Below are 13,878 nucleotides of genomic sequence, written 5' to 3'. Positions count from 1 at the left end.
CCGACATCGTCTTTTCGCCTCTCCCGTTTCCTTTTTCTTGATTCGGTTCTTATACTCCTTTTTAAATCCCTAAATCGCCCCTAATTCCGAAGTATTAACTCCTCCGCTCTCTTCACCCCCCCTCTCTCTCTCTCTCTCTCTCTCTCTCTCGCTCTCGAAACCACCTTCCCTTCTTTCCTCTCCTCTTCAACAACGACTAAACCCTAACCCTAACCCTACCTACTCCCTCGCGCACCCTGAAGGAGAGAGGAGATCCTCCACGCCATGGAGTCCCAAGGGGGCGTAAACAACCTCTACGAGACGGCGTCGCAGCCCGACACCAACGGCGATGCCTACACCTTCCTCGAGTTCAACACCCAGGGGGACGACTTCGACTACCCCGAGTTCCGCGAGCTCCCCCAGCCGGTGCGGAACTCGCCGTGGCCACCTCCTCCAGCGCCGGAGTCGGTGCCGGCTTCTCCCTCGGCCGAGATCCATGTTGCCGATGCCGGCGCAGCCGCGTCGCCGTCTTCCGTGGGATCGGCGTCCTCCTCCAAGGGCCGGGGAGGGGCTGGAAACCAGGCGCCCTCCGTTGATGCCCTAGCGGCGGGGATGAGCGGGCTCAGCTTCGAGGAGACGGGGGAGGACGAGAATTACGAGTTCGGAAAGGGGGATTTCACCGAGCACGCCTGCAGATACTGTGGGGTGGCAAACCCAGCGTGCGTAGTGAGGTGCAATATGCCGTCGTGTCGGAAGTGGTTCTGCAACTCAAGGGGGAACACCTCAGGGTCTCATATCGTAAATCACCTGGTAAGTTATAAGAAAAGAACTATCTTTTTTTCCTTTAGAAGAATTCGTCTTTCCTCTTAATCTCCGTCCTTTCTCGTCTCTTAGTTATCACATTCTTTATCCTTTTTGTCCAATAATATTTATTTTGTTCTTTTTTATGGCATGTAAGACTCCTTGTTGGTGTATTTATTGTTCTTTGGTAGGTACAATTTCTGATATATTTAGTCGTTTTCTAATCTTCACATGTTATGGATGCCATATACCTTTGAATTTTGTTGAGTTAGTTTAGAATCTTTTGAAAGATTGAGACTTTTGACTGTAGTAACAGAACTATATTTCTCCGAGTTGTCTAGGCTGTTTTTTTGCATACTTTTCTTCATGAAAACTGAATTTTTTAAAATCCTAGCTGCTTATATGTGGCGTCTTCTTATTTAGACATGCTATCCTCCTCTTGTTGACCAAATAGAGGGGTTCTGTTTCCTTCAATGTTTTCTTTGAGTATATGCATGCAGGTCTTTTAATGTTCAAACCATCATAATTATATGCACTTACTTTATGATATCATGGTACTTTACTTTATATCATGTTCTGCTTCACTTTTTTTTTCGCTCTTAAGAAATCAATAATTATGTCCAGACTTCTCATTTCAACTTATTTTAATATTTTGTTATTGTTTTCTATAATTACTACTGGATCATGCGATTCATACTTAGTCATTTTCTTCCTATATATTTATTGACTTTCTGTCTAATTATTTGTACTTGTTGCTTTAGGTTAGAGCAAAACATAAGGAAGTTTGCCTACACAAAGACAGCCCATTAGGAGAAACAATCCTTGAGTGCTATAACTGTGGTTGCCGCAATGTATTCCTTCTTGGATTCATCTCAGCAAAAACAGAGAGTGTTGTTGTCCTTCTTTGCAGAGAGCCATGTTTGAGTGTAAATGCACTGAAGGACATGAATTGGGATCTTAGCCAGTGGTGTCCACTCATTGATGACAGGTGCTTCCTGCCATGGCTTGTCAAGGTTAGTTAATTTTAGCTTATCTTTCTTTTCTTGGATTGTAGCTTTTTGTCATGTTCGAACTTTCTTTTTTCTTCAGGTACCTTCAGAGCAGGAGCAGCTGAGAGCTCGGCAAATTAGTGCTCAGCAAATTAACAAGGTGGAAGAACTCTGGAAGACAAACCCTGATGCATCTCTTGAAGACCTTGAGAAGCCTGGAGTAGATGACGAGCCTCAGCCAGTGGTTCTGAAATATGAAGATGCATATCAGGTTTTAAATTCACTATGCGAGTCATCAGCCCTCGTATTTACAGTTGATTTGCAGCAGTTTATCCATTCGTTGTGGATATTTGCTTCCGCAATAAGTTTGTTATTGTTGTTTTCAGCGTCTATTTGAATGATTATGATAATATGTTTTCTTTTCTGGCAGTATCAAAATGTATTTGCACCACTCATAAAACTTGAAGCTGATTATGATAAGGTATAGCACTGTGTTTTGGATTAAGTGGAATATCCTGTTATGCATGATATTGTAAATTTTATCCACTTGTATATATTGTAGGTGATGAAAGAGTCACAAAGCAAGGACAATGTAACACTACGATGGGATGTTGGTCTTAACAAGAAGCGCATAGCCTATTTTGTCTTTCCAAAGGTTGTGCAATTTTCTTCCTTTTTTCTCTATTGTAGTGAGGAAGCAACCTCACTACTTCTATTGCAGCAATTGTTTCTTTCATGTTTCATTTCTACAACTGATTTTTGAACAAATTTTTGAAACAATAGGAAGATAATGAACTGAGGCTTGTACCAGGCGATGAGCTGCGGTTGAGATATTCAGGTGATGCTGCTCATCCTGCATGGCAATCCGTTGGGCATGTGGTATGCTTGTTGTTACTACACATTCTTTATTAACTTTGAGATAGTTGTAGTCTATGTGCCTAGTATTTTAGTTGGCTGTGTTGTTTTGATCAAACACTTCATATCATGTGAACAGAACATCAATGATATGAGATTATTTTGCTTTTCAGATTAAACTTACTGCTCAGGAGGAGGTCGCACTTGAACTTCGAGCTAGTCAGGTATGTCATTGGATTATCAACTGCTTCCATTAGATTTTGATAGGATTCCTTCATTAAAGGTTGGCTTGCATATGCTTTAATCGTATCTTGTCTAATATCAGGGAGTTCCAGTTGATGTAAACCATGGCTTTAGTGTAGATTTTGTTTGGAAGAGTACCAGTTTTGATCGAATGCAAGGGGCAATGAAAACTTTTGCTGTAGATGAAACAAGTGTCAGTGGGTGAGTTGTGTCATATATTTTAGTAGTTAGTTTATTTCTATTACTTCATTTTTTTTATTCACTTCATATCATTTTCATTTAATAAAATATGTTGCTTCTTATTTTTGTTTCAGTGGGTGAGTTGCGTCATATATTTTAGTAGTTAGTTTATTTTTATTACTTCATTTTTATTCACTTTATATTATTTTCATTCTATAAAATATGTTGCTTCTTATTCTTGTTTATGATGTCTCCTTTGCCTGTTTGGCACAGCTGGCATGTGCTCATGAACTGTGTTATGCAATGTCATGCTTGTAAATGTAACTACATCTGAGGGACTATATTTGGGGCATGCTGTTGTGCCAAATTCAGCATGACTCATGCTAAGTTGCTTGTTGTGTATGCCATTGCTAATCTTAATGTATCATCAATTGTATGAGTGCATAACTTTCTAGGGGTAAAAGTTTTGCTGTTTTAGTTCTATTCAGGAAGGTATGTATCAACCCAGTATGAGAGAGAATTTCTTTGGCAAATGATGCCTTAGCTGTGCACCAGTTTTATAACCAATTATTGTGAAGCTTTTTTTATTCTATAAGAGTTGATATTGATTTTCGTTATTTCATGTGTTGCTATAGATACATATATCATCACCTTTTGGGCCATGAGGTTGAACTTCAAGTAGTACGTAACACTTTACCTCGTCGCTTTGGTGCACCTGGCCTTCCAGAACTAAATGCATCTCAGGTATTTCCACTTTAAGCCTTTTCCTTTTCAAGTACAAGAAATGCATATTAAAAAGCCTTTTCAACTTCTTTGAAGATCTGAATGCATGGAAATTTGAAGTATGATGTGTTCTTGCATACAACATTTGTCTTATATTGGCTAGAATTCTTTGTGATGCTATTCTATCTGCAGGTTAAAGTGTAGATTTCTAGGTGAATTTGTATTCATACTATGCTTCCATTGAGTAAAATTTGATGTACTAGGCCATCAGAAAGACTTATGACTTCATTATTCCTTCATATTCGCAATCAAGGGAATTTTTCCTTCATACTTGAGAAAAGGAAAAATAAAAGTTCCTGGATCTAGTAATAATTTCAAGAAAGAATAAAACTGATAGACATAGAGAAGGATACATGCCTGGCACATCAAATTTATAAAAGAAGGATGTGTCTGTCATGGAGTACTACAGGGTTAATGTAACATTCTTTTACAGATTTATCTGGGTAATATAGAAAATACCACTCCCATAGCAAGGGAGAAGTCTGCCTAGAGGTGTTTAGCATGTTAGGATCTGTCTACTTATATCTGCATTAGCAATGAGAATTATAAGGGTTATGCTTTTGGATGAAGAAGAACAATGCTAGGAACAAAATTTCTCCGGCCTAGTTGCCCAACCAATATGTCTGCTAAAGAAAGAGAAGTATTATTTGCTATGGGTTTCAATTAAGACAAGGCACCTGTAGAACTTTATTGGTGTGCTATAGGTGAGCTAAATATAGTCTCTACTCTTTAGAATGGTTAGTCTTTTTTGTCTTGATATTCTTATTTGGCTACATCTATTATCACGCAGGATTCCCTTTTATGAGTATATGTTATTGCATATCGTATTAAATACTATTTGGAACCACAAAAGTAGTTCCTACTGTTACTTTTTCCACATATTACTCTACATCCTCTTGATTCTGTAGATCATATTTTCTTATATAATAAGAATTCCCATCTGGCTCTTTTCCAGAATATATATATGCTCCAAGTTTTTTTTTTCTTGTGCTGTTTTCTTCCTTATTATGTTATTTCTTGTTTCTCATATCCTAATTATGAGTAAGCCTATGCTGATAAGTGTATTTGGTTGGGCAGGTCTTTGCTGTTAAGAGCGTTCTTCAGAAACCAATTAGTCTTATACAAGGCCCTCCCGGCACAGGAAAAACTGTCACATCTGCTTCAATTGTATACCACATGGCTAAACAGGGTCAAGGACAGGTGAAAATTACATGTACTCTTGTAATGCCAAGAATCTGAACTGATTTGTGTTCCACATTATTTATATTTCTTTATTTCTAGGTCCTAGTATGTGCCCCAAGCAATGTTGCTGTTGATCAGCTCGCTGAGAAGATAAGCTCAACAGGGTTAAAGGTAAGAATTTCTACACTGATCTTTTATTAATCTTCCACTTGTTTGTTTTACTTTTTCCTCTATGAGTTGTTACTGCATTTATTTCTTAATTTTACATGATCAACAAATTGTACATTTTGCGACTTGACATAATGTTGTTAGATTGGTTATCTAGGAACTAGCATTTTATTTTATTAATTCATAATTATTATCTTGTTAGGGGAGACCTACAATATGTCCTTATATCGAGTGGTTTAAACCATCTGAAAAAAAAGAAAACGCAACATGCACTAGTGGAGATTATATGCATAGTTATTCTTGTATTCTGTTTAGGTGTTTATATGGTTATTTGTTAGCATATGAATTAGATAGTCTCTCTTGCCTTATATACATCACTTCATGCATATGATTGTAAGCCTTCTTGGTATGTGTGCATTTATTCATGATGTCCTTTCTTGGCATATATTCTTGTCTGGAGCTAGCACCTGCCAATAAGAGTTGGTTAGTAATACAGGTAAATACGATGATATGACTGTTTATTTCTTGGTATGATTGTTTTGCACGGCAAACCTGGATGTATAAGCAATTTATGCCCAAAGTAATTCATAGAATTACACTGTCAGAGCTTCTCGAAGTAAAGGATGCCTTGCAACATTTTGAAACTTCCATCTTTTTAATTTTCAGGTTGTTAGGCTTTGTGCCAAATCAAGAGAGGCTGTCATGTCTCCTGTTGAACATCTAACGCTTCACTACCAGGTATACTTGGGTTTCATTTTTTTCCTTTTCTGGCAAGTATCATGTAATTTTGCGGGAAGGCAGCTGATATTGTGGACAATTTTTCAAATTATATTGCAGGTCCGAAACCTTGATACATCTGAAAAGAGTGAATTACATAAGCTACAACAGCTAAAAGATGAACAAGGTTTTCCTTTCTTTCTCTGCTAATAGTCCCCTAGATGTCCAATTACTTTACCGTTTTCTTTTTTTTTTGTCAGTAGCTGTCACTCTCAAAGTTCTTGATTCAAATATCATTCAATAGTCATTACTCGGTGGCTGTGGTTTATTCCAGTCTTGCCGTTTAAATATACTGAAAGTTTGCATCTGGGTGCATCTTGAACTGAATGGAAAATTTATGCAGTCTGCTCATTCATCTCTTCCACTGTTCTACACTTCTTCATAGTTTTAGTTGAAATGCATGTAGCACTGCATGTTTTGTACAAATCAATCTGTCCATAACTGTCCTGTCTCCTTTTTCTAGAGAATATTCATTATCAGTTTCTCAGAGTAGCACTGGCACCTTTCTGTCATGTCTTGTCAGCTTGTTAGGATATGCCATTGCCCTTTTGTTTTTATCTGATATCTTGAAACCTTTTGTTACTTCATGACTTTTTACTTGTGGATTGTTTTTTTTAGCTACTTGACTCATTGAATGTTTAGTAAAATATGGATAGAGGAATAACTATGTATTCTTTTAGGTGAATTGTCAAGCAGTGATGAAAAGAAGTTCAAGGCATTAAAACGGGCTACTGAAAGAGAAATTTTACAGAGTGCTGATGTAATTTGCTGCACTTGTGTTGGTGCTGGAGATCCTCGGTTGGCTAACTTCCGGTTCCGCCAGGTAAATTGATGCATACGTTCTTTAGTGTTGAGTTCTATGTCAAGCAATATATGTGTACTAACTTTTAATTTTGCCTTTAGGTTCTCATCGATGAGTCTACCCAGGCAACCGAGCCTGAGTGTCTTATCCCGTTAGTTCTGGGGGTGAAGCAGGTAATGTGAGATCAGTATTTAGTCAATTTATGTCGACTATTTTACTTGATTGTTTAAGATTCTATTTTTTTTTACCAGGCCGTTCTTGTTGGAGATCATTGTCAGCTTGGTCCTGTCATAATGTGTAAAAAAGCTGCTCGTGCTGGCTTAGCACAGTCTCTATTTGAGCGCCTTGTGCTTCTTGGGCTTAAACCATTCAGGCTGCAGGTGCTGGCTTTTTTTTTTCTAATTTTGAAGAACCGTAGATCATTCCATGTCGCAGTTTTTATGTAGTTGGATTTAATTTGTAAGCATGGCTAAATTGCAGGTCCAATATCGAATGCATCCCTGCCTTTCAGAGTTTCCTTCTAATAGCTTTTATGAAGGTACTCTGCAGAATGGTGTGACAATTAACGAAAGACAATCTTCTGGAATTGATTTTCCTTGGCCAGTTCCAAACCGTCCTATGTTCTTTTATGTCCAGGTAATGAACGTTTTAATCATTTTCAGTTTTGTTATTTTAGTTCTTGAACTCTTGATGGTCCAGATACGTTGTAGTTGTGATTGGAGATGTGTTCTGTTCTTTAGATGGGACAAGAGGAGATAAGTGCAAGTGGAACATCTTACCTAAATAGAACTGAAGCTGCAAATGTTGAAAAAATTGTCACTACGTTTTTGAGAAGCGGTGTCGTTCCTAGTCAGGTAGTTTGCCTATATGGTTTGAAATATCTGCACATCATATAGTATATATTATCATTGTTCTATTTGTCTGAATCTTGCAGATAGGAGTTATCACTCCATATGAAGGACAGAGGGCATACATTGTGAATTATATGTCGAGGAATGGTGCTCTTCGGCAACAGCTTTATAAGGAAATTGAGGTTTGACTTCAATCTTTGCTTGCATCAGTTGCTTTTGTCTTAAAGAATTTTTTATAAACAAGTGATTGTTGTAGGTTGCAAGTGTTGACTCCTTCCAGGGCAGGGAGAAAGATTACATTATTTTGTCTTGCGTTAGGAGCAATGAACATCAGGTTTTGTTTTCCCTTCTCAATAATCATTGAATGCTATTTCTTATTTTCCTCTACCACAGTTTTCATGGTGAATCTTTTCATTGCTCATATTTGTGTGTGTGTGTGTGTGTGTGTGTGTATACATGCATACCAGGGATAGAAAGTTCTAAATCTTTTGTAAATTTAATGAGTAGGAAAATGTTACCCAAATGGGTTATTTGAAATTGCAATTTTCTGTTCATCATTGTAACAGAATAATCTCATTGTAATGACATGATTTGTGTATTTTGGCATGGTATTCTAGAGTCACTGAAATATGAATCTCCAAGCTGGAAAGAAATTGTTTCAGATTAAGTGTGACGATTTTTTGCTTTATCAGTTTTTACTTTGAGAATTGACTTTTCAATCTAGGTTTGATTGTCTTCTCCTAATTTTGATGGTCTGAAGAAAATTATTTTTTGAAGTTTAACTCACTTTAGCTTTAAGCTATGATCCTCTTTGGAAAAAGAAGATAATCTCTGTTAGACAAAAGCAAGTTGTGAAGCCCCTCTGATGGAGGTGTTAAAAGTATCAAAGGGTATATGATCTTAAAACAATTTGTGAAGATGTTCCATTCAAGCTGACATAACTAGCTTATTTCTTCCAAGTCATTATCTGCACTATATGATTTTGTGTCTTCATTGCATGAATCATGACTGTAATGCTTGTGATGGATGGTCTAAATACCAACTGGCTATATGTATTTTACGGGAAGTTACTCTTGCATCTGCTTCAATCAGGATTTTGGCAACTGAATGTAGATGACTGACATTGTTTAGCAACATTCATGTACATCACTCAATGCTTTTATGAGTGTTCTCAACTTTGAATTGTCCTCTCGCATGCAGTTTGGAAATGCTTGAATCATGATGATGACTGCATATGATGATTCACATACACTTAATGCACATTATTTAAACCATGCATGCTAATTTTAGTATTTCTTCTTGGAGATCTTACCATGTTAAGCTGCTATCTTCCTTATATAACATCCTGGTGCTCATCTTCGGATCCTATTTTCAGGGTATTGGATTTCTCAATGATCCACGTAGGCTGAATGTTGCGCTAACAAGAGCTAGATATGGCATAGTCATCCTAGGGAATCCTAAAGTCCTAAGCAAACAACCTCTTTGGAATAGCTTGTTGACACACTACAAGGTACCTGTTTCATACAATATAACAGAAGTCTTTCCTCGAGGTCTTTACCTTATCTGATGTATTAGTTTTCTTATCTTTTACTACTGTTGTGATATAGTTTAGAAAGCTGTAGCATGCGAGAATTTGGTAATTATTTTTGAAAGTTACATGCCTAGTCAGTGTATAAGTGGCAAGCCTTCAGTAGGTGTTGTCATATGCCTCTTGCATAGATCAGATAGACATAAAGATTTCTGATAAATTATGCAAAGGAACTCCTATGAGATGTTGCATGGATGTCACATGGGTTCCAAATTGATTATCTAAGGAAACCTTACCCTTCCTCCAACTGAGCAACTCAATAGAGAGGTAATCAGTAGATATTGTTTTGTTGATTTTACAGTTAGAAGTTGTATTACATATATATGTCGCCTTGTAAACCTAGATTTTTTGTACGCTATGTCAATTGATTTTATAAGTATTGCGCTAGTTTTTTTTTTATACTTTTTATGTGTTTCAAATGTTTGAACTGCATAATGCAAACTCGCAAGGACGTGCCTTACCTATGTAATCTGTTGCTTAATGTTGATGCTTTTAGAACTTAGATCTGGGTTGTGAATTTTTTCTATCTTTCTTATAAAAGTTAGATCTGTTCCCCATGTCTTATTTCATGATGGGGAACTATAAGGTGTCTATTACAGTAAGCTGGCGCCGATAGTATCCATATATTTTAATATAGCAGATAATGCAGTTCTCAGGTTTTTCCACAGTTTCCTACTAGACCACTCAATATATAAATGAGATTGGCTGGGGAAATATGCATCAGATAGGTAGCAAAGGAGGACTGCTATGAACATTAGTACAGTATTTCATTGTGGGTTGTCCACAGCTGACTCTTTTGATGATTTTATGTCTAGGAGCATGAGTGCCTTGTGGAAGGACCACTGAACAACTTGAAGCAGAGTATGGTACAATTTCAAAAGCCAAAAAAGGTGTGATTTGTAAAGTTTCTTCTTCTGTTTTAGTTCCTAGCATTATAATTATTTATAACTTAATAAAATGCCAATTATCAGCATTTATCATACTAGCATTAATATATCTTATTTTTGTCATTTGTTTGGTGGACAGGTTTATAATGAACATAGGCTATTCTTGGGTGGTGGTCAAGGGAATATGCACACAGACAATTTTGGGGCTGTTAGTTCGCCAGGCTTGCATGCTGATAAGAGAGGTGGAGGAAAAGATATCGAAATAGATAACTGTTATTGTAGGAATATTATAAGAATTATTTACAGATGTTTTGATAATATATTAGTAGTTGGTGTTTCTATTTATCTAGATATCATCAGCTTGGAAATTTGAACAATATCATATCAACCTTGAGGGTGTCACTTTGTGTGATAGTAGGGCTTAATACCCTTGTACCCAAGAAGTCATGAGTTCAAGCATTAGAAAAAACCTTTTCAAGTACGAGGATAAGACAATATTCTCTACACACCAGCCCTGCATAGGCAGGAACCTTGTGCACTGGGTTGCTGGGTTGCTCTTTATAATATATCAACATTGAACTCATGAATCTATCATCAGCTTGATGTCCTTTATATATTGCATTATACTTGTGAATGCCAGTAACTCGTCAACACCCTTTTTGTTATGTAAACCAGGTAACTCTTACATGCAATTTGGTCCACCAAATGGCGCTCATAAGCCTGGCATGCACCCAGTAGGGTATCCCCTACCTAGGGTTCCTCTTCCTCCATTTCCTGGAGCTCCTCATTCTCAACCGTATGCTATTCCAACTCGTGGAGCTGTGCGTGGTCCTATTGGAGCTGTTCCACAGGTCCCGCAACGTGGAAATAGAGCTTTTGGGGCTGGCCGTGGTAGTGCTGGTGGTCCTATTGGCGGTCACCTTAATCATCAGCAGAACTACCAACAAGCTATGGGTGGCACTGGATCACCCTTTAACTTTCCTCCCTTGGAAAGTCCGAACAGTCAGCCTTCTGTTGGGGGCCCATTATCAGAATCTGGATTGATGACACAGGTCTGCTTCTGCTTATGTTGTATCAACATTCTCGACCGTTAATATTGAATGCCTTCTGATTTTGGTCTTTTCTGTAGGTTCCAGTTCAAGATCTCAGCCAACCATTCCGTGAAGGATTTTCTATTGGTGGCATGTCTCAGGTATCCTGGCCATACCTGACATGTAGTTCATCTCTACCTAATTATCCTCTTGTTTGTATGTTGACATGATCTGTTCCTTGACTTGTTAGGACTTTTTGGGAGATGACTTTAAGAGCCAGGGATCTCATGTTGCATATAACATTGGAGATTTTTCTACACAGGTATGCAATTCAAGTCATGGAAATTTAATGAATGCGGGTTTTCTTTTTCTTGTTTGCTCTGCTCCCATTACACTTTTGATCTAGATTTCACTTTCTATTCTGCTATAACTTGGATTAGTTGACGGTTGCGATTAAATTAAACTATGAAAGACGGTGGCTGACTCTTTGGAGTCGTTCAATCATTTATCCTCGGTTTCCTATTTTTATCAAACTTTCTAAGCAGTCATTGGCCATGTACTCTTTGAAGGCAGGTGAAAATTCTTTATCAGCCAGGCTGGTGGCATGTTGTAAACTCACCTGAACATTTATTCTTTATTTTTGCTAACTCTAGTTGGCTATAATTAAGAAATTAAAAAGGAAGAATAGCATATTATTTAGGTTTGAGGCGTTTATAATTATTTTCAGTTCTGTGCTTAACTAGACTAAAGTTGCATTCTGCAAAATTCTGTATATTTAACCTTCCAGCTAATTATAGCCCTTTATATATTCTTCCAATTCTAGTTGTTCACTAAAATGAATTATCATCATTCAAGCATTATGTGACCCATATCTGAATATGACTTGTATTCCTCATCTGTTATCCTGAAGCTACTTGTTGTTTAGGGAGTTGATTAGTCTCTCTTCCTTATTTCCTTACCCATGTAACTAGTATTTATTATATCATTTATCTGTGAAAATTATCTGCTTTGCCTTCCCATTTGAATTGTGCTATTTTGTGTGACCTCTATGTATATTTGAAAAGGCCTAACTTTAGTTGATTGTGATGAAATTCAAGTTGGTATTTCTTCAGAAATTAGAGATTATAATTTGGGCGACTTTTTATATGTTTGTCACTCTGCATTATCTATCTGTATGGAAGGCTGTATTTGCATGTTTTGGTCTTCCAGCTAAAAGTTGTTGTAAGGATATATGGATCATCTGTTTCTCTTTCATTTATTATCTGTAAGGCCTTTGTGGTGGCTCTGTTAGTTGAATTCTATATAATTGCTCCTCCTAACAGGCTTCTCAGAGTGGGTATGGTGTTGATTATGCCACTCAAGGACCTCAAGCTGGATTCCCGGGAAATTACTTGAACCAAAATACTCAGCCAGGATATTCGCATTTGGGCTCTGGGAATGATTTCATATCTCAGGTTTATTATCTGAACAACTACAGTTTTCCTTCTCGATGTTTGGCATTTATTAATAAACATTTATTTCCCCATTTCTGTTCTGGACTGAGTACTTTCTAATGTTTCATCCAGGATTATATGGCTCATGGATCACAAGGTCTCTTCACACAAGCTGGATTCAATGACCCTTCACAAGATGAGTCTTCTCAGAGACATTTTAGCATGGGCCCACCTGGTTCTCTTCACTCTCAGGTATTCTGTACTTCTCTCTCTCTCTCCCTCTTGTTGTATTTTTCTTGTAAGCTTTTGCATAAAATATCAATGTCCTAATGTTAAAGCTATTACAGGGCCTGATGAACAATACTATTTATTCTCAGTCTTTTGCTCATTACAACACTCAACCTCAAGCTCTTCATCCCCCACCACAGCAAAGTCATGGCTCACCATCCCAGAAGCTTCACTACAATGGCTGAAGAGGCAGTTCATTTTGAAATACTGTGGTACATCCTTTTCGTGCAACAACTTGGTTGTGCGTTTCTGCACTTGTGCTGAGGGAATTGCGAGTTGGCAGTAATTGGCATCCTGCAGGCATGTTAGCGCACACTAGTTATACGATTCGGATAGTGAGCTTGGAAATTCAAGATAGCAATGGCTATTGCACTTCATGACAAACTAGGGGCTTTGATCTCAATGGAGTTGGTCGTCAAGGAGCATATACGGTTGGATACGAAGGGTTACACCTATTCTCTTTGCACTTAGCAGGCGGTGGGAAAGGCTCAATGAAATACTATGAATTATAGCAGGATGATAGGATCCAAGCTGAGTCGCCATCCACCTGCATAGTATCACCAAAAAGTGTTTACTGATTGGGTTTGTACTATTAGTGGTGAGAAGTGGTCAACCCTTCCAATTGTTGCAGCTCAATGATGGGTCAAACTTGTTTGATCAATTGCCTTGAATAGAGTCGTGTATAGAACATATGCAAGTTATAAGGGTGCTGCTGTTTGAAATAATGGATGCAGCTTTTGCAGGCCAGCATCCTAAGATTGTTTGATGTTTGGGAGTTTACTTCCACTGGCATATTTATCCTATGAGTAGTCTAAGTTGTGGCTTTCTTTTTACTTATATCGATAGTTCCTATGTATTATTGGTTGAAGGGTTATGCATAATATATTATGGTTTTACTGGAAATATGAACTACAGGGAAGTCGTTGGGCGTCGAAATTGTGATCTGAGCTTCTGATGAGGCAAAAGAGGTGATTGTTACATGGCTATCTTGTTGTGTAGTTACTTGTGTACATGTCAAAAAATCTCAGGAGACTCGCAACA

General features: G+C 37.7%; 1 protein-coding gene across 1 annotated transcript; it reads left to right on the top strand.

Annotated features, from left to right (window-relative positions):
* Positions 1 to 82: 82 nt before the first annotated feature.
* On the top strand, positions 83 to 13,674 carry LOC140793382 (regulator of nonsense transcripts 1 homolog). Its single transcript, XM_073144832.1, has 29 exons — positions 83 to 789; positions 1,542 to 1,793; positions 1,870 to 2,040; positions 2,200 to 2,250; positions 2,332 to 2,424; positions 2,553 to 2,648; positions 2,798 to 2,848; positions 2,950 to 3,068; positions 3,683 to 3,791; positions 4,908 to 5,030; positions 5,112 to 5,183; positions 5,847 to 5,918; positions 6,018 to 6,084; positions 6,638 to 6,780; positions 6,861 to 6,932; positions 7,011 to 7,139; positions 7,240 to 7,395; positions 7,500 to 7,613; positions 7,694 to 7,792; positions 7,867 to 7,944; positions 8,986 to 9,120; positions 10,014 to 10,088; positions 10,225 to 10,327; positions 10,761 to 11,137; positions 11,215 to 11,277; positions 11,367 to 11,438; positions 12,439 to 12,570; positions 12,682 to 12,801; positions 12,897 to 13,674. Exons 1-29 carry the CDS (start codon positions 265 to 267, stop codon positions 13,020 to 13,022), a joined length of 3,795 nt encoding a protein of 1,264 aa, XP_073000933.1. The 5' UTR covers positions 83 to 264; the 3' UTR covers positions 13,023 to 13,674.
* Positions 13,675 to 13,878: the final 204 nt, after the last annotated feature.

The sequence above is a fragment of the Typha latifolia genome, chromosome 8 (assembly GCF_019914945.1).
Source record: "Typha latifolia isolate L0001 chromosome 8, TyphaL0001v2, whole genome shotgun sequence".
Lineage (NCBI taxonomy): Eukaryota > Viridiplantae > Streptophyta > Magnoliopsida > Poales > Typhaceae > Typha > Typha latifolia.
Note: the sequence above shows the minus strand (reverse complement) of the source record. Positions and strands in the feature narration are given on the sequence as shown.

Excerpts from the sequence above, each read along its gene's own strand:
- LOC140793382 (XM_073144832.1), top strand. The coding sequence starts at position 265 with ATGGAGTCCCAAGGGGGCGTAAACAACCTCTACGAGACGGCGTCGCAG. Across the intron at positions 3,792-4,907 it reads CAGAACTAAATGCATCTCAG|GTCTTTGCTGTTAAGAGCGT; the intron begins GTATTTCCACTT and ends TTGGTTGGGCAG. Across the intron at positions 7,396-7,499 it reads CTATGTTCTTTTATGTCCAG|ATGGGACAAGAGGAGATAAG; the intron begins GTAATGAACGTT and ends TCTGTTCTTTAG.